A 20,892-nucleotide genomic window follows, 5' to 3' on the forward strand; every position below is an offset into this window, starting at 1 on the left:
CCTTGAATGAGGGGAATATAGCGAGCCAGCAGCTTCGCCCTTTTCTTTTCATATCCTTTTTGAGTGATATCACCTAAAACAACAATGGGAAAAGAGAATCTCATTACTTGTAAAGTTCCAAAAGTGTTTGTGTATACTCAGGAGGGTGGACATGTGTGTATGTGTGTGAGTGTGCATGCACGCATGTACACATGGAGGTGCCAGAGGTCAACCTTAGATACTTCTAGCCATTCCCCTGGTTTCTTGAGACAGGGTCTGTCTCTCACTGGCCTGGAACTAAACAAGAAGGCCAGGCTAGCTGACCAGCCAGTGAGCCCAGGGGTCTCAAGGGACATTGTCGTCTCTGCCTCTGCAGCACTGGAGTTTTAAGCACAGACCATCACACCTGTCTTTTTAATGTGGGCTCCAGGGATCAAACGCAGTAACTCACGCTCGTGCGGCAAGCATTTTACCAATTAAACTACCTCTCTAGCCAGTTGCAAGATTTTTAATTTAAAAATGAAAATTAGGATCTTGGGCTGGAGAAATGGCTCAGTGAGTGAAATTCTTTCCAAGCAATGGTAAGAACCTGCTGTGGATCCCAAGAGCCCAAATAAAGCTGAAGGTAGGAGGGCACACCTATGATCCCAGCACACCTGTGATCCTAGCACACCTGTGATCCCAGCACACCTATGATCCCAGCACACCTGTGGTCCCAGCACACCTGTGGTCCCAGCACACCTGTGATCCCAGAACACCTGTGGTCCCAGAACACCTGTGATCCCAGCACACCTGTGGTCCCAGCATACCTGTGATCCCAGCACATCTATGATCCCAGCATACCTGTGATCCCAGCACACCTATGATCCCAGCACACCTGTGATCCCAGCATACCTGTGATCCCAGCACATCTATGATCCCAGCACACCTGTGATCCCAGCACACCTGTGATCCCAGCACACCTATGATCCCAGCACACCTGTGATCCCAGCACACCTGTGATCCCAGCACACCTGTGATCCCAGCACACCTATGATCCCAGCACACCTGTGGTCCCAGCACACCTATGATCCCAGCACACCTGTGATCCCAGCACACCTGTGGTCCCAGCATACCTGTGATCCCAGCACACCTGTGATCCCAGCACACCTGTGATCCCAGCACACCTGTGATCCCAGCACACCTATGATCCCAGCACACCTGTGGTCCCAGCACATCTATGATCCCAGCACACCTGTGATCCCAGCACACCTGTGGTCCCAGCATACCTGTGATCCCAGCACACCTGTGATCCCAGCACACCTGTGGTCCCAGAACACCTGTGATCCCAGCACACCTGTGACCCCAGCACACCTGTGATCCCAGCACACCTGTGATCCCAGCACACCTGTGGTCCCAGCATACCTGTGATCCCAGCACACCTGTGATCCCAGCACACCTGTGGTCCCAGAACACCTGTGGTCCCAGCACACCTGTGACCCCAGCACACCTGTGATCCCAGCACACCTGTGATCCCAGCACACCTGTGGTCCCAGCACACCTGGGGAAAGGTGGGAGGCGGGATGGTCCCTGGAGGCTCACAGGCTAGCTGCTCTGGTGTGGCAGCGATAAGCAACAAGAGGCCCTGCCTCAAAGTACATCACTGGCATGTGGGACCGACTTCAGACATCTATCTACACACACACTGTGCCCCACGCCCTGACACACAAAGATTTTTTTTTAAATTTATAATCTAAGAACTCTATATTAATGCCTTTCAAGAGAGTTACTAGATAGGTAAGCTGGGGTGAACTCACACCGTGGAAGGCAGCAAGGGGGAGTAGACTACCGATGGGTGACAGATCTCGGCACAAGCTGCTGAGAGAAGGAAGCCTGACTCAAAGGCTACACACTCCATATACATTATTCTATAGAATGGCACTCTAGAGAATGACAAAACCACAGAACCAAAACAGACAATGGCTGCCAGCAGAGAGGGAGGGGACTGAGGGGACACAGAGTCTGGGATGGGGTAAGACTTGCAGGACTTGAATCTAGCCAGAATTACGTAACTGTATTCACCAGTCAAAAGCTTACAGACGTGCACACTTGGAAACAGAATCTTACTGTACACAAATAATTCTTTGATTTTAAAAAAAAGTGTTCAACATCTTCCAGAAACTTGTCAAAAAAATAGACTGTGAGGCTGGGGAGATGGTTCAGCAGTTAAGAGTGCTTCCTGCTCTTCCAGAGGATCTGAGTTTGGTCCCCGGAAACCGTGTTACACAGCCCAGAACTGCTTGCAACTCCTTCTCCAAGAGATCCAATACCCTCTTCTGGCCTCCAAGGGCACACATGGAGCACACACACTCACACAAACAAACACACACTAGTTTGTATTGACTCTTACAAAAGGCAGCCTCTGAGGTCACACCTCAAATCAGCAGAGTCCATGCCTATATTTACAAGACCCATAAACGGTATCTACACAGGTTCAAGGATCAGAAACAACAGTAAAAGGAACCCATAGGGCCAGCCCAGCCCCCTGCCCATCCCTTACCCCACCCCCCCACCCCACCCCCCACCCCCCGCAACAGTGCCCTAGATGAAGACTCAGGAAAAGGCCTGCTGTCCCCACACATTATCATAAAGAAGCCAGCCAAGCCCGGGTTAAGTCCACTTGGCCATGAAGTAGGGAATGCACTCCACATTTTCTCCTTGGCCTTGGTCTGCGTGTACTACAAAAGTAGGAGCACTATCAGTGGATCTCCAATGTTTTTATGAAGATTTTAGGCCAGAAATGCACACCGCAACAATTTTTATTACCAGCTCTTTGTGCAAATGGATATTAAATACAGTTTTCGCTACTGCCATCTTGTGCAGTTTTTAGTGTTTTCTAAGTCCTCCTCCTTCATCTTCTACTTTCTTCCAAACAAACAAGTAGAAGGCTGCTGGCTATCAGAAAATACTGCTGCCAGGTACCCAATCAATATTTCCTTTAGAAGTAGCTTCTCACAGGATATGTAAAGGAAATGTCACAAATGGCCAATGACTAGTATGGGGAAAGATCAAACTGCAAATTTTGAGGTCTGGTTGCTACTGAATACACATCACTTCCAACCAACATAAAGCTTGAAGATGTTAAGTCAAACCGTAACATCAGTGCCAGTGTGTACGCTGTTTTCACATGTGGCCAGCTGAAATTATTTTCATATGCCCGACACGCTGGACACTGGTCCCATGCACACACCATGGCACAGTCATCTAGAACAGGTAGGATTCCACATTGGAATCCTGGCACAAAGCTGGTATGCTAGGGAAGAGGGGGATCAAATCCAAGCGTTCTAACCCCAAGATCAATTCTTTCACAGAGAACAATCAAACACAAACAAAGAGGCGAACAACAGAGCCTTGTTCTCCAACCACTGCACAGAACTGGGGAGGCCCTGACGGGAGGCACTCAGAGCTGTTTGTGCCTGAACATCCAGGCACCTGTGGCCTCCGCTGGACAGATGTCTCTGATGGGCTCTGGGCAGGCAGCTCTTCCAGACTTCCAGGGAGGTTCAGCATGAAGCTGCAGCCGGTGACCCCGCTATGGAAGTAATGAGGACGCCAAAGACCACAAAGCACTGGCTCGCCAACATGACTTTAAAAACTTACTGTAAAGGCACTGAGTTACTCTACAGGGGTAGGCAGTAAATGCTGTGGGCAATAGCAAAGAACTGGACAGCCTAATTATCTATCAGAAATACAAAGCAATTCCTGTCACACATCTTTACTACAGAGTCCGAAACATCCTGGCACTTGACATGCTGAGGGTGGATATCACATGATTCAGGAATGCCTACCACATAAAAGGGCAGCAATACTGAATGATTCTGCTCTGATAAAAGTAAACATGCATGCATACATGCACACACATACAAACACACACATATGCATGTCAATGTGAACTATTTGCATGTGCAGAATATACTGCAGAGAGGAAGAGCACACCATTCATTCTGCTTATCTGCCTTCAGGTAGGGTGTGAGACAGATTTCTATTTTTATTTCCTGCACTTTTGAACATATTCTTTAGCATAATAAGCACATGCCCTTTTGTATGTAAGACTGTGTGGAAGATGAGCTGGCAGTGTCTTCCTTACACAAGATATTACTGAGGAAAACTAGATGCATTCTTTCTGGAACTTCTTATGAACCTAAAATTATTTCAAGATAAAAAGTTTTAAAAGATTTGTAGATAAGGATATAGAATTACTGTTGTTTCTTTTCGAGTTTACTCTGATTTGATGTGTATGAATGTTTGCCTGCCTGTATTTACGCATGCCATGTGTGTGCTTGACGCCTGGAGAAGAGGGCACTGCATCCGCTGGCCCTAGAGTTAGGAACAGTTGAGAGCCACCATGTATGTGGGTGCAGAGAATCAAAACCAGATCTTCTGCAAGAGCAGCAAGTGCATTTAACTACCGAGCCATCACTTCAGCCCCACGTTGCTTCTTTTTAAAAGAGGGGGGAGGGGGGCGGGGCTGGAGAGGTGGCTCAGAGGTTAAGAGCACTGACTGTTCTTCCAGAGGTTCTGAGTTCAATTCTCAGCAACCACATGGTGGCTCACAACCATCTGTGATGAGATCTGGCGCCCTCTTCTGGCCTGCAGGTGTACATGCAGGCAGAGCGCTATATACATATTAAGTAAATCTTAAAAAAAAAAAAAAAAGAGAATGCTTGCTGAGACCTGCCAGCAATGACTTACAGTCTGGAAGACTTGTTTTCCAGAAGATATTAAGTTATAGATGCAGTCTCTCTGACAGCTATGCCGCTGTCTGCTTCATGTCCGAGGCTGAGCAGTTACCGGTTACCGGAAATCGCCTGGTCTTCCCAGAGCTAGTGAAAACACAGAGTTCTTTGTGTGCTCAGCCTCTCAGCATCCTCCTAACACTTGTTGAGCCCACAGCAACGCTGCCTTCTCCATTTCTAATTTTGGTAATTGGTGTCTTTGGTGTAACTACACCATAGAAAATTACTCAGCAATAAAAAGGATAGATTACAGATAGCTAAAAAAAAATGCATATGGAGCGATCTCTAAGGCATCACACCAAATGAAAGAAGCTGTTCTCAAAGGTGCATCTTTGTGACACTAAAAACAATGATAAGAGAGAAAATATCCGTAGTTGCAGGTTTTAAGGGTTGAGGTCAGGGACCATAAAAGGGTAGCCTGGGGGCTGTTTCCAAACACAAAGTTCTAAATATAAAGTCATAAAGCCACCTCACCACACAGTTTAAGTTATTTATAGTCAACAGTAAAAAGTGAATATTAATATTAAATATTCTTCTTAAGTACTTGCAGGTCTATCTCATCCATTTTTAATTAAAAGCAGACTTTGTACATGTTAAGTTTAATAAGGATCTTCTTTTATCTCAAAGTTTTTTAAGGCATGGAAAATATATTCACTAAACTGAATAGTCACACAGGAGAATTCCACTTATGTTAACAGCAGAATTGTAGGACCCTAAAAAAAACGAAAAACAAACAAACAAACAAACAAACAAAACCAACCTCCCTCATTGAAACAACTAGGAAGAATGCATTTTAATAATTTTTTTTTAATCTGAACACATTACAAAACTAGAAGTAAAGAGGCTGAAAGAGTCTGCTGAAGAAAAGGGGAAAAGCAGGTCAGTGGGCTGAGCAAAACTGTAACAGACGCACATGCTCTGAGCGCACCAAGGAGAAGGAGCCCTGCTGACCGGCTGTTGAGTAAATATACCTTGGACACGAGTGGAACATGGAGGCGCCAAGCCAGCAAAATGGGTCAGTGGGTAAAGGCGCTTGTCACTAAACCTGGCGACTTGGGTTTGATCCCTGGAATCCACACAATGGAAGAAGAAAGCAGATTTATCCAAGTTGTCCTCTGACTGCCACATATATGCACTCTATGGCACAAATGCATATATACACACAAACAAACACAGGGGCACGGGGAGACCGCCACATATGTGCCCTCTATGATGCACATGCATATATACACACAAACAAACACGGGGGCATGGGGAGAGTGCTTTTTGGAAAAAGAAAATAAAGGCACTGTCACAGGTCTGGTGCCAGCTTTAACCCACTTTATCCATGAGCAGACAAGGAGATCCTGGCCAAGGCAAAAGTAATTCCGCTATGGAAAGAGGATGACATAAACTAAAAGCAAAAATTCACACACAGATACAATGTGTAGCATGTGATTAGAAATTACTAGTCATATAGGGCAGTATGAAACGACAGCTAAAAACCATGGAATTTAAAAATAACCATGATCGGGCTGGAGAGATGGCTCAGTGGTTAAGAGCACTGCCTGCTCTTCCAAAGGACCCGGGTTCAATTCCCAGCCACCCACATGGCAGCTCGCAACTGTCTGTAACTCCAAGATCTGACACCCTTACACCAATGCACATAGATTAAAATTAAATAAAGTATTTTCTAAAACCATGATCAATATATTTTATGAGTTAATTAAAAAGAAAGATTATAAGTTCAAATAGCTAAAATCTCCAACCAAAAGATACCATCTTAAGTCCCAGATAAATTTAATAGATGATGTATACAAAACCATAAATCAAAAACATTAAGAAGATAAAGATGACCAAGGACACATACAGACATGCCACCAACACTGCAAAGACGGATGGTGGTTCTAATACCCGCTATTTTAGAGGCTGACGTAAGAGGACCGCAGGCTCGATGCCTGCCCGAGCTACAAAGTGAGTTCAAGGCTCACCTGGGCAACTTAGTGGGGCTCTATCTCTGAGGAGAAACTAAAACGGACTCATACACAACTCAGTGGGAGAATCCTACTTGTACAGTACATGCAAGGCCCCGCCAGAGCAGCAGAAGATCTCAGTGGATCTTTAGAGCCATCGTAAGTCACTATCAAAGTTCTTGAAGATGTTTGCCGTGAAAACTGACAAGCTGATTCTAAATCATTCTGTGAAAACACAGAAAGGGCCAAAATTAGTTATATCAAGCTTGAAAAGCGAAGTAAAATAATAGGACAGATTAAATGCTCAGAATATGGAGACTTATTATGCTGCAGTGCAAAATAGAGTACTACTACAACAGACAGGTGGGGACCAGAGTCTGAGCCGCTCCAGCAACGGGAAAGTGGTCCTTCCTGCGAGTGTCCTACACTGAAACCCACATGGGCAGAGATGAAGGCTCTTCCTTCATCCCGTATACAGAACTCGTTTCCATTCACATTGATATGTGAAGGATAAGACATCCAGACTTTTTGTTGTTGTTGTTGTTAATCACATATGGAGGCTGGGCATGGTGGCGCACGCCTTTAGTCCCAGCACTTGGAAGGCACAGGCAGGTGGATCTCTGAGTTCTAAGATAGCCTGGTCTACAGAGAGAAACCCTGTCTTGAAAACAAAGAAGCAAACAAACAAACAAACAAATCACATATGCGGTATCTTCACGGCCCCGAAACAGGGAAAGAACTCTCAACCTAGACACAAAGGTCACTAATCATCCTGGAAAATACAAAACACTTCAGACCACCAACATGGCGAACAATCTAAGAGGTGAAAAGATAGAGCTATGAAAATACTTTCCCCTCTGACTGTCACAAAGTGAGGAGACCATTTTCCTGTGACTACTGAGACAAATTACCATGAACTTGGTGACAAACAACAAAAGAAATTTATTCTCATCTCATGGCTCTAGGTGTCTGAGATCTAAAATTAGTTATAATGAGAGCCAAAAGCTGGTGGCAAGGGGCCTCCCTCCCTCTGCAGACGCTGGAGAGAATTCCTTCCCTGGCTTCTCCATCTGCAGGGGACGCTGACATTCTCTGGCTTGTACCTGCATCACCGCATCCTATCTTGGCACTTACACAGCCTCCCCCCTTGCTGTGTGTCTCACCTTCCTTCCTCTGTCTCTTTCTGCCAAAGACACTCGGATCGGTATTCAGGATGCAGCACAAACCCTGCATAACTGGTCAGGACCCGCGACCACACCAACGAGGTCCTCTCTCCAAATAACGTAGCACTGACTCAGGCTCTGGGTATCGGACCTGATAACTCATACATGGATGGGTCCTAAGTACTAAAGCGGGCACCCAACTTAAACATGGATGCAGACTCGGATGTAAGTGTACACACACAGACGTGCATACAGATGAATTTACTTTCTCTGTGCTCTTAGGAGAAGGGGCTCACACCCTTCCTTGACACACTTCAGGCAAGCTTCTCTACACCAACACTATCGTATTTACTCTCGGTCTTTGAGGTTTGAAAACAGAGCCAGGGGTAGTAGGGTGCTACTCTGCTGCAGTGAGGAATCTTTGCCAAACGAAGTGTCCCATGGGAACGGCGTGGGAGGGTATAGTGCCTCTTGCCTGGCACCCCTCTCCTGTAGTATATCCTCAGTGAGCAGAACGTGCCACAACACCTAGGCTTCCTGAGTGTTCCAAAGTATGATTTTAGGTGGCTCAATGGCTCAAAGGTTAAAAGCACTTGTTGTGTTTGCAGAAGGCCCAGGTCTGGTTCCCAGCATCCACACGGCTACTCACAACCATCAATAACTCCAGTTCCAGGAGATACTGTGCTGTCTTCTGGTCTCTGCGGAAGCCAGGCACATAAAACAGTGCGCTTATATACACACAGGCAAAAAACTCATGCACATAACAGAAATAAATCTGTAAAACTACAATTAAAAAATTTGGTAGAGAGCCAGGCATGGTGGTGCATGCCTTTAATCCCTGCACTCTGGAGGTAGAAGCAGGCAGATCTCTGTAAATTCAAAGCCAGCCTGGCCTACAAAGCTAGTCCAGGACAGTCAAGACTACACAGAGAAACCCTGTCTTGAAAAACCAAAAGACTTGTGATATTCACTTCTCTTTGTAGAAGTGAACTTTGACCTTATGGGTAAGGGGAACCTAACAGCCAACAGAAGCCCTTGGGGTACCCAGCTTGATCCGGGGCTGAGAGACTGGCCTGGAGAGATGGCAAGATTCTCCCTAAAGAGAGAGGACCCTGAAACAACAGGCTCCTTTCTCTCTACGGCAAGAGCCTGCTGAGGCACCAAGGCCATCTGCAGACTAACCAACACCATCAGAAGAATGCTGTAGCTGTCTTCCAAGTCCAGGTGCTGCCATGTGGGGAAGATAAACGTGGGTGCTCTTGGAGACAAGGGAGGAAAGAGGGTGCTACATATCACACAGGGAGACTCGGCCAGGGGCTGGCTCTGCAGTTCTCCTAGTCACTGTTCAGTAGAAAGCTTTGTAACTAGTGTGTGGGAGCCAGCCTAGGTACAAACACCTTCAAAACTACCAACCATGGGGCTGGAGAGATGGCTCAGAGGCTAAGAGCACTGACTGCTCTTCCAAAGGTCCTGAGTTCAATTCCCAGCAACCACATGGTGGCTCACAACCAGCTATAATGTGATCTGATGCCCTCTTCTAGCCTTCAGATGAAAATGCACACAGAGAACTGTATACATAATAAAAAAATAAATAAATATTTTTTAAAACCTACCAACCACAAGCGATGTTATAGGACAACGGCAAATTCTTAACCTTCCTGGAAGCCCTGAGGGGGCTGTGGGGAGCTGTGGGGGGCTGTGGGGGGCTTCCAGCCCTTCTGTGTTCCTATGCTCTGAGAAGATGGTCCTCCATGAGAACAGGCCCTCACCTGCGCTGGGACTTCCCATCTGCAGAGTCCTAGACAAAAATTCCTTGTGGTTTCTCATTTTGGTTCAAATGTCACTCCTCCTTAAATGGCTTTCCTGCTTAGCTTCAAGGAAACCGAGACCTCCTGATGCTCAACTGACACGTTCACTGTCACCCATCTGTCCTCCATCAGCCTTCTTAACACTTACCATGGCCTACATTTCCCATTCGCTTTTATTAGTATTACTGTCCCTCAGAGTGCACATCCGTGTCAGGGCCAGTCCCTCAGCACATATTTCAGGGCGGCAACGAGTGAACCGCCCATCATCTCCTTAGAGTTCAGGCTGGCACGTTACATTCACACACTTCCCTCCCCTGGGTTCTGTTCAGGCAGGTTCTTTCTTGAGCCTCTCCCGTCCTCACATGCATTTCCTGACGAAGTCCGCCATCTGTGACTCTCCCCACCTCACGATCACATAGGCCGCACTGCTAGCCCAAAGCCTTCGTTTCTCTCCCCAGCTCTGCACCCTCAACTCCGCCAGCCATCAGCAGTCACTGGAGGCCGGCGGATCCTCCCTGCCCCCCTCTGCAGCCAACACAAAATCAGCAGCTTTTCTTGTTTTCCTGGGCTGGTTTTTCTCGTTTTACTTTTGCAGATGAAGCCAGGTGTGGTGGCACACACCTTTAATCCCAGAGGCAGAGGCAGGTCAGTCTCTCAGAGTCGGAGGCCAGGCTGTTCTACACAGTGAATTTCAGGCCAGCCTGGGCTACATAGTGAGACTTTGTCTGAAACAAAAGATTATAAGAGAGATTACTGGATGGGTGTCTATTGTTCAACAGCTGTCACTGGTTTTCAGATATAAAATTTATTTTTTTTAAAGCGTTCCTTATTCTTGATGAATATACAATGAAGTTTAGTGATATCCATCCCCATCGTCCACTTCTTTAAAAAAAAAAATCACCCACTAAGCCCAGTTACCGCTGCCTTTATGTGCACTGGTGTAACGTCAGCAACTGGATCGCGGGAATCCTGTCAGTCCACATCTTCAAAAAGACTGATTCTCCTTCCCAGAGACTGCCAACTGCCATCAGCTCTTCTAGGGGGTGTGGCCTAGAGATCACCTAGCCCGTCCGTCTATGCCAGAGTGTTGACAGGCTTGATCTTGTACAGGGCTTGTAAGTTCATGAGTGCACAGCCCTGAGCAGAAGACAGCGCTGCAAAGCACTCCTCCCTGTCTGTTGATTCCTAAAGTCTTCCTGCCTCCTCGGGCCTTCTGGGAGAAGATGGGGGATGGGACGTACAGATGTCCTATTTAGGGCTGAGCAACTCAGTCTTTTATTCTCAGTTCTCTGACCAGTTACGCGTCTCTCCGCTGACTGCTACCCACTGCAGAAAGAAGCTTCTCTGAGCAGCTAAGAGCATGGATCCACGGCTATAAACATAAATATTTAGACGGCACTTTAAGAACATGGCCGTCTAGCAAATTAACAATAGGCAGGTTCTACCCTAGGACGCGTGACCTCATCAGCCATTGGCTTTTGATCAGGGTTACAGTAGCAAGCAAAAAGGGCGCTCCTGTGGAGGACACTTCAAATCCAATTGCTACCCTATTCTAGCCATGCCGGTATCACACCAATGGGCGCACCTGGACGGGCCAGCTGGTTCTGCAGGGCACAGCACTAGGGAAATCCACTGAGTCTTTTTCTCCTCAGTAGTTTGCATAGAAACTTCTGGAACTATGAAACCTAGCCAGAAGGGAGAAAGTCTCCTGAACAGCTTGAAATCGAATTTTTGGGCTGGAGAGATGGCTCAGAAGTTAAGAGCACTGGCTGCACTTCCAGAGGTCCTGAGTTCAATTCCCAGCAAGCACATGATGGCTCACAGCCATCTATAATGAGATCTGCTGCCCTCTTCTGGCCTGCAGGTGTTACATTCAGGCAGAGCACTGTATACATAACAAGTAAATCTTTGGAAAAAAAGAAAGAAAGAAAGAAAGAAAGAAAGGAAAGAAGGAAGAAAAAAGAAAGAAATTGACTTCTCTGTTTTGTATAACCAAAGCAGATAATGCCTTCAACAATGTGGTCTTACCATGTAGTTACAACAGGCAACCAAGGGCAGCAGAAATAACCTGTGTCACTTTGGAGACTTCTAGTAGGGAGGCGTTCCATGCCTTATACTACGATTTTCATTTAATAATCCTCGTATTCTGGGAGTAGCATTGTCCACCACGCAGGGTACTTTCCATCCAAACTGTTTTTAAAAGCTGTGTTTTGAAACCAGCTCACTAGCTAATGGGCTCCCAGAGGCTTCTGCACACACCCTTGGCTTTGCTTGACCCACAACCGCTCCTCTCCTTCATCGCCACCTGACGCCCACTTCACCCTTCAAGCTCCGGCATTCCTTCCTCTTCTTTCACTTCACATATCCTACTAACTTTCCAGTTACTTCTTAATTGGATTGCTGGATGTTAGGCTTTGACACACGTCCTTTGGGTTAGCTCCCCCTTCCCTGGATTCCCCCATATTCCCACACCCATCCTTGCTTAAGCCCCTCCGCTTTGCTTTTGCCTACTGTCCTCCCTTCCTTAGTCTCCTGGCTGCGTGCAGTGCACCAAGGTAAAGACCTGAAGCTAGGATCCGTGTGTGAGACAGAACGTATGGTTTATCCTTCTGGACCCGAGTTCACTCTGAGTAATTTATTTTTCAAGTTTCATCCACCTATCTGCAACTTATGTTATTTTACTTTTCCTCACAGCTGAGTGATATTCCATTGTGCACATGTAGCATATTTTTTCCTATCCATTTATCTGGTTATGGGCATTTAAGTTGGTTCCGTATCCTAAGTGCTGTGAATAGAGCAGCAGTGAGCATGGATGAGCCAGTATCTCTGCAGTAGGTGTAAAACCCAGCGGATGAGTGCGCAGGAGCGGTTCTGCTGGGTTATAGGGCAATTATATTTATTTGTTTATTTATTTTGAAGAAACCTCCAGACTGATTTCCAGAGCGGCTGTACTAGTTTACATTCCCACCGTCAGTGTAAGCACCACCCCACCTTGCCACATCCACAGTGGCATTTGCTGTCACTTGTGTCCCTGATGATGACCGTTCTGACTGGGGCCAGACAGACCCTTGTTGTAGTTTTACTTTTCATTTCCCCAATTGCTGAGAACGCGGAACACTTCTAAGTGTTGCCTAGCTGTTTGCATCTCTTCTTTTGAGAATTTTCTGTTCAGTTCCTTTGGCCATTTTTTTTTAATCGGATTTATATTCCTACTGTTTAGCTTTTGAGTTCTTTGCACATTCTAGACACGAATCCTGTCGAGTGAGTGGCTGGCAGCGGTCTCCCCCATCCTGTGGCTGCCTCTTCTCTCATTTCAGCCACTTTTGCAGTGCTTTGTGATGGTCTTCTCTGTGAGTCTTCCTCAGTGTGCCCATGAACTGAAGTGTACTCCCTCCCTGCTCTCCCCGCAACAGGTTCACAGCATCAGATCTTATGTTGAGGTTCCTGGTCCGTCTGGAGTTCAGTTTTGTGCAGTAGAAGGATCTAGTGTCATTTTTCCACGGTTTGAAGTCCGGATTTCCTTAAGTATTCTTTTCATTCAGGGTTGCTTTGGCTGTCTTTGTTCTTTTGTGCCTCTACAGAAGTTTCTGGGTTGGTTTGTTGTTGTTGTTGTTGTTTGTTTTTTCTGTCTGTGAAGAATGGTATTGGATTTTTTTTTAAAATTAGGATTGTACCGGGTTGTAGATTACTTTTGGTGGGACGGTCATTTTCACAGTATTTCCTTCCATAAGCATAGGCCATCTTTCCATTTTCTAGTGTTGTCTCATCTTCTTAAAAAATATCTCCAGTTTTTCGGTGTAGAGGTCTTCTGTTTCACTGGTCAGTTCCCCCTACCCTGGCGCTGTTGTGTGGCTACAGTGGACTGGTTCCCTGATCTCAGCCTGTCTTCTGTATAAGACAAGGCTACTGATTTTTGGTACAGTGATTTTCTGCCCTGCCACTTTGATGGGCGTCTTTATGAGCTCACGGGAGTTTCTTGGTGCAGACTTTTTTGGGTCTCTTACATATGGAATCATATCTTCTCAAAAAGGGAATATGTTTATTTCTTTTCCTACTCATATCCGGTCTTACTTGGACGACTGACTTGAGGTTTTGTCCATCTAGTTTGCTGCCTGCTGTAGGTCTGTCAGGCACAGATTTCATTACGCCGAGGTTCCAACCCTCCAGCCCTAGACTCTTCGTGACTTTTATCAGGAAGGGTTGCTGGATTTTTGTTTTAAGGTTTTGGGGTGTTTTCTTTTGTTTTTTTTCTGCACTACGGGGATGGTCATGTGATATCGTTTAGCTCATTAATGTGTTGAACTTCACTTATTGGTCTATGTACACTGAACGGTCTCTTACAATGCTGGGGGGGGGGGCAAGCCACTTTAGTCACAGTAAATGGTCTTTTTTGATGTGATGTTGAATTTTTGTTTTTGAGCACTTTATTGAGGATTCTGCATCTTTTTCCATTAGGGAGGTAGGTCTGTGGGTCTCTTTCTCGTGGGATGGCTTTATGTGGCTTTGGTATCGAGATACTACTGACTTTGTACGCTCCTAGCACTGGCACCGGTTCCTCGAGCGCTGGTAGAACTCTGCAGTGAATCCGGCTCGTCTGAGGCATTTTCCAGCTGGGAAGTTTCTCGTTACTGTGTCAGCCTCATTGCTCGTTGCGCGGCTGCTCATTATGAGGCTCGTTTACTATGCCTCTTCTGAGCATGACCGTTAGTTAATTAACCCACCTACGTGCAATGCCCCTCTTGTCACCAGAGCTGTCCACAGACAGTTCCTAGTAACCTCCCATAGTCTCTCCCTCTCTCTACCAAATAGGAGAAGGCAAAGGATAGGACAAAACACGCCTTTCTTTAGGACTGCCGCTAAGTATACATAATTGGGGGTTAAAAGTTCTGTTGTTGTTGTTGTTGTTGTTGTTGTTGTTTGGGTTTGTTTGTTTTGCTTTTGTTCCCCTCTGCTTCTTGATTTTTCTTTTTAAATTTATGTGTGTGAGTGTCTTGACTATGTATGTATGCATGTATGTATGTGCACCACATGTGTGCCCAGTGCCTGTTGAGGTCAGAAGAGAATGTTAGGTTCCCTGACTGGAGTTTGTGAGATACCAGTGGGTGCTGGAGACGGGACAAGGGTCCTCTGCAAGAGCAACGGGGGCTCTTCGCTGCAGCTGACCCATTCCTGTTGCTATGGCTGCTGCTGCTGCTGCTGTGACAAACACCTAAAATACCTTAAAGGGAGTGAAGACTTCACAAGTTCAAGCACAGCGGGTAAAAGTGCTTACCAACCAAGCCTGACAGTCTGAGTCCAACCCCTGAGAACAGAGGGCTCCCAAACTCCGCAGACCACGGTGCATGTACACACACACACACACTCACTCACATTCTCTCATATACACACTCACACAAACACACACATACACACAGTGGAACACACACACCTCTCAATGCAGACCATGGTGCATGTACACACACACACATACACACACACAGTGGAACACACACACACTCACTCACACTCTCTCATACATACACTCACAGACAGACACACACAGTGGAACACACACACTCTCACTCTATCACATGCACACTCAAACACACATACTCACACATTCTCTCTCTCTCTCTCTCTCTCTCTCTCTCTCTCTCTCTCTCTCTCTCTCTCTCACACACACACACACACACACACACACACACACACTCCTGAAAGCAGAAGGGAAACTTTTGAAGAAGGAGCAAGATGGCACCTGTGCCTTACTATGTTTGGAGGGGGAGGACCCCACAACAGCAACTCAGCTTACCTACCCTGTAAGAAGTCAGCATAGCCTAAGACCAGACGGTAGATGGTAAGAGCTGGTGATAACGTCGGAGGACCAGGCCCTGTGTTATGAATACAGGCCCAGTGGTGCATCTGTCTCGTCACTGTGGATGGACAGCTGCGGGACACGCAGGACTTTCCACATTATCGGGGTAACACCAACTGTCCCCTGCTTGTGTGTGGCTCAGGGAGGAGCACAGACTTCCTAGGTCGTCCAGGTTCTATCCTCCGATACTGTTTCCCGTGAAGGCTGCAGCTTATCTTCCCTGAGTTCCTCCCGTTCCCTCTCATGCACTCAGCAATGATAAAGCTGAGAGCTAAGGAATTCTTCACTTAGACAATTGTGGGTTTTTATGAAATTGACAATACTCCATTCTCAACCAGACGCTTATCTCTCTGCCTTAAAATGGGGGGAAAGGAAGTCCCAGGATGGATAAAAATCCCATTTCTACAACCTCTAGTTGAGCAAAATATGAAAATAATACTGAGGACTGGAGAGATGGCTCAGCAGTTAAGAACACTTGACTGCTTTTCCAGAGGTTCCAGCAAGCACATGGTGGCTCACAGCCATCTATAATGTGATCTGATGCCCTCTTCTGGCCTGCAGGTGTACATGCAGGCAGAACACTGTATACATAATAATAAATCTTAAGAAAAAAAAGAAGCAAAAAAGAAAATAATACTGAAAAAATGTGGACTACGTCTATGTATATGCACATATACACACATATATATGAGAGATGAAAGTAGAGGGCGAACTAAGTGAGGAAAGAAAGGGATGTACAGGTTAGGAGCAGGAAGAAGAGAGGGCACAAAGAAAGACAAATGTTGAACTTTTTCCCTTATATGTGGACTCCAGGTCTAAATTCTACATGTAAAATTTTATGTGACACTGAATGCATAAGGGAAACTGTTTGGAGAGAAAGAAACAGAAGTTGAGTGGCAAAAAAAAAAAAAGGGTAACAAGGTTGATGTTAGCAGAGTACAAAGTATATGTATGAAAAGGTCACTATTTGGGGCTGGAGAGATGGCTGAGAGGTTAAGAGCACTGACTGCTTTTCCAGAGGTCCCAAGTTCAATTCCCAGCAACCACATGGTGGCTCACAACCATCTATAATATGATATGATGCCCTCTTTCGGCCTGCAGATGTACATGCAGGCAGAGCACTGTATACATACTAATAAATAAATCTTTAAAAAAAGAAAAAGAAAAGGTCACTACTTTGTATGTCAAAAAAAAATTAAAGTTAAAAAAATAATGAGCCTGAAGTGGGTAGATCGCTGTGAATTCTACCAGCCTGGTCTACAAAGCAAGTCTAGGATAGACAAGGCTACACAGAGAAACCTTGTCTCAGGATAAAAAAAAAAAAGTTTTAGGGCTATGGCTCATTAGTAATGCATTACTTTATAAATAAAATACCACCACAATTTCAAAATACTTACATACATTGAGCAACCCTTTACAAGAACACTGAAATGTCAATAAAACATTCAGCTCCTTTTACAGCTGGCCAAACCCAAGTTTAGACAGGTTATATAAATCAGTGACTTCCCAGCTGACACTGAACAAGACGCCAGCCTCTACGGGAAAACTCTGTAAGTCTGCCTAAACCGTAGTCTTGTGTTCCTAGGCATCCCTAAGTCCAACAGGGCAAGCTACATACATGCCAACAGCAATCACAAACTGTAGGATCCAGGATTAAGGTGTGAAGTTCTCTGTGAGCAGAGCCAAGTGTGACTGTGCCATGATAACCACCTCATCTAGCTGGCGAGATGAAATGTGCCAGTCTAGGAAAGGGGAAGAAACTATGATTACCGAACCCCAGTGCACTTTGCAATCCTTTATTAGCACTTTGCTGTCTGCCTCCTTTCTTCACTTGGGCTATTTTTTTTTTTCAGAGTCTCCCCGATGCCACACATCTTATGCCCTTTACTTACATATATATCCCTATATATCTCTATATGAAGTTTTTGTTCTGAGGAAATAATTTAGTTAACTATCAACTCCTAGCAAGCACTCAGACAATGTAACGCCAAGGACTTGAAATTCTGGAGCAGCACTCAGGAGCAATCTGCAAAAAACGCATCGGACATGGAAAAGCTAAACTCCAACTGTGCAGTTTTCCCTGAGGAGCCATATCAAACCCAGCACAGCAGACCTTTTTCACAATCATTCCCAACCAAGCCTCCAAACAGAATCAAGAATTCTCCAAGCGGAGCTAACTGGAGAGATGGCTCAGTGGTTAAACGCACTGGCCGTTCTTCCACAGGACCCGGGTTCGATTCCCATCACCCATGTGGATCTGTCCTCCAGGGGCACCAGGCATTAGTGTGAGGTACAGACAAACGTGCAGTGAAAATACCCACAGACATAAAAAGAAAGAATTCTCAAAAACTCACTAAACCAACGTCAAAGCGCAGCAATCTAAAGTTAATGAATAACATTATGGGAAAATAGATTCTCAAAGTTCAAAATGCATTGAAGTCTCAAACGCAGATTTAACAAGCATAGATGCTTTCCCCCTATGGCTGGGGTGAGGAGGCGTGGTTTATGGGGAATGGAACTCTTTTTCCAGGCATCCTGTGAGGTATAACATCCAAGTCAAGGGTGCCACTCACCATCTCTGAAGTCTTATTATTCCCGTAGTCTGTTTCTAACAACCACTTACTCGACTTTTTAACTTTTAAATTTTTCATGTGGAGGGCTGATGATGAGATGGCTCGGCGAGCCCTTGCCCTCTAATCTGGCAACCTGAGTTCATTCCCAGAACCCACTAGGTGGAAGGAGGGAACCACCTCTCCGCAAACTGACCTCTGACCCTCCCCATGCACGCACCATGGCCCTTGCTTGCCATCGCTCTCCCCCCCCCCGAAAAGTGTAAATTAAATGTATCGAAATTCCATAAAGGAGCACTGTAGCCTCATAATCCGCAAAAGCAACCGTTCTTGTTGCCTCGTTTTTTGTTTTTTGTTTTTTTTTACAGGTGAGGAAACTGAGGCTCGGGAGGGAGTCTGGAGTCCCAGGGGTGGGGCTCGGCTTCTGCAGCCCAGGCTTCCTGCCCGCCGACAGGCTGCAAAGCAGAGTCTTGGAAGCACAGACCCGTGGCCTGGACGCTTCTAAAGCTCTGTGAGCACAGCTTGGGCACTAAGACGGCCTTTCGGAAGAGTCCGCCTAGGCCCACCTCCCAGCCAGTCCCTCCGGGTGTCCTTCGGAGGCCGGGCACCCGCCAGTCTGCAGAAGCTGGCAGGGTCTCCGGGCGAGCGGCCCAGAGGCGCGAGTTCTCCAAGCAGGGATGCCGAGAGGAGGCCGGCGGGAGGTCCCGTGCGAGGGTACCCCGCAGGTTCCTGGGGTGACGCTCCCGAAGAGCGTGTCCCTGGGCGGGGTGTCGGGCGAGGGTCCCCGGCGGGGATCCCGCTGCGCTCACCTTCCGACAGCTCCAGCTCCAGCTCCGCCAGGCTCTCGAGCACCTCGGCGGGCAGCGGCGCGGCCTCCAGAGGGCATCCGCGGTCGGCCATGGCCGGTGGCTGAGGCGTTCCCCCGACCCGGGGCCTGCAGACCCGCAGCGGCCGCCCGCAGCCGGCAGCGGGCGGGGCGCGGCCGGGGCTGCTCAGCACGGGCACGGGCGCGAGCACGAGGGCGAGCGCGGGCGGCTCCAACTCAGGAGCGCGCCGGAGATGCGCGTGCGCGGCAGGGGGCGGGGCAACGCTTGCGCGGGTACGTCGGGATGGGCCCCGCCCAGCAACTCTTAAGGTTCGCTTCCATTGGCCCATAAGCCACGCCGGAGAAACTGGGAGCTTTACTCCCCTTGGGGGCGCAAGAGGAGCTGTGGGCGGGGGAGATGGACAGAAGCGCCTAGGGGTACCCGCGACCCCACCCCCCTTGTAAGCTGACTTCAATGTCGCCTAGGTGACCCTCCGGGTGCTCCAGCCTCTTCCTCAGGAGCCTTGCGTTCCTGCAATGGTGTCAGCAAACTCCTTGCATTTTTCGCTGGCCTTAAAGTGTGATTGCTTATTGCTTTTCACAAGAAACCCTGGAAGTACTCTGACATTGACCAAGAAAGATCTCCAGCACTGTCTCAGTCCTTGAGATGACCTTGGGACGTGTTGGGATGATATGTTGGGAACCTTACTGGAATTTTTGAAGGATCTATTCTCAGAGCCGGGGGTTGTATATAAATGGTGCAAGGACCGGCTGATAGCCTGGAGGAGGTGCCCATCCGGACTTTGCCATGGGTTGAATCCTGGTGCAGACCTCATCACCTAACTGAATAGGGTAGGAAAACAAATTAAATGTCTAAAAAGCAGTACTTAAGTTAAAACCAAGGCTCTTTAGTTCCACTCAAGTGGCAATTGGCAGTAGGTAAGTAAGATTCCTTATAGTTGAAAGGGGGGGGGGGGAGGAAGAAGAAAGAAAAATGAAAAGAAAGGACATGACTGCTCCTAGGTGTGGTGGAGGAGGAAGTTTATTATAGATATGTGGGAGGGCATACCCAGAGACAGACACATCTGAGAGTCCAGAGTGGTCATAGCCTTGGGGGAGTGGAAGGGAGAGAGGGGAGCCACGCCGGGCAGCCAGGAGGCCAAAGGTAGAACAGAAGCAAAAAGAGAGACTGGGTAACCAAAATATCTGGATTATATAGGGAAGAGCCCCTGGGGGATGGGCAGCCCAGCTTCTAGAGAGTTCCAGGAAGAGGTAGGGACTGAGGGATGCTGGGAGAACCTGGAGGCCTGCTTTGATATGTTAGATAGGCCCTTCTGCAGCTTGTCCTAGGTTAATAGTTCTGGGCCCTAGACTGCTGGAGATCTGTCAGCTGGGCTGACGGACTCAGAGGGCTCCAAGCCCAGAGAAGTGGTTTTAAAAGCCCGGGGCATTGCTCTAGGTGCCTGGGTTAGAGGTCTGAAGCTCTGGGTTCCAGTTGCCATGGCCAGGAGCTAGTGAAGTCACCATAGCAACAGCGGCAGTCAGCACCAACAACCAGCTAGTGTTAGAACTGTCTAAGCCTTGATCTTTACAGCTAATAGTGTTGTTTCCAGGCCTTGAGTATCAAGACTCTTTTCCTTTGAGTCTAGGCAGCTCCCAGGAGCTCTCCCAGCCACAGATGCCTGCTTTCCTCAGTCTTGCCCTGACACACCACACATACCACACACACCACACAAACACACACACACACACACCACACATACACCACACACTATACACATACATACCACACACACATACCACACACACATACCACACACACATACACCACACACACACACACATACACCACACACACACACCATACACATACATACCACACACACCACACAAACACACACACACACACCACACATACACCACACACACACACTATACACATACATATCACACACACATACCACATACCACACACACCACACAAACACA

General features: G+C 47.2%; 1 protein-coding gene across 4 annotated transcripts in view; it reads right to left on the reverse strand.

Moving 5' to 3' along the window:
- The window catches only part of DIP2A (disco interacting protein 2 homolog A), a gene marked incomplete at its 3' end in the record, with an annotated part of 86,623 nt that extends 67,504 nt beyond the window's left edge, over window positions 1-19,119 (reverse strand). For 2 of the 4 annotated variants that reach the window (XM_084752433.1, XM_084752431.1), the window contains exons 1-2: window positions 18,908-19,117; window positions 2-73 (exon numbers count right to left, since the gene is read on the reverse strand). In XM_084752433.1, coding sequence (XP_084608559.1) covers window positions 2-73; window positions 18,908-18,998 — 163 coding nt within the window. In that variant the 5' untranslated portion in view covers window positions 18,999-19,117. Of the gene's footprint in view, window position 1; window positions 74-18,907 lie in introns of all 4 variants that reach the window. The other 2 variants (XM_084752432.1, XM_084752434.1) reach the window with 2 other exon arrangements.
- Window positions 19,120-20,892: the final 1,773 nt, after the last annotated feature.

This window comes from Acomys minous, assembly GCF_964271855.1.
Source record: "Acomys minous genome assembly, chromosome: 13".
Taxonomy (NCBI): domain Eukaryota; kingdom Metazoa; phylum Chordata; class Mammalia; order Rodentia; family Muridae; genus Acomys; species Acomys minous.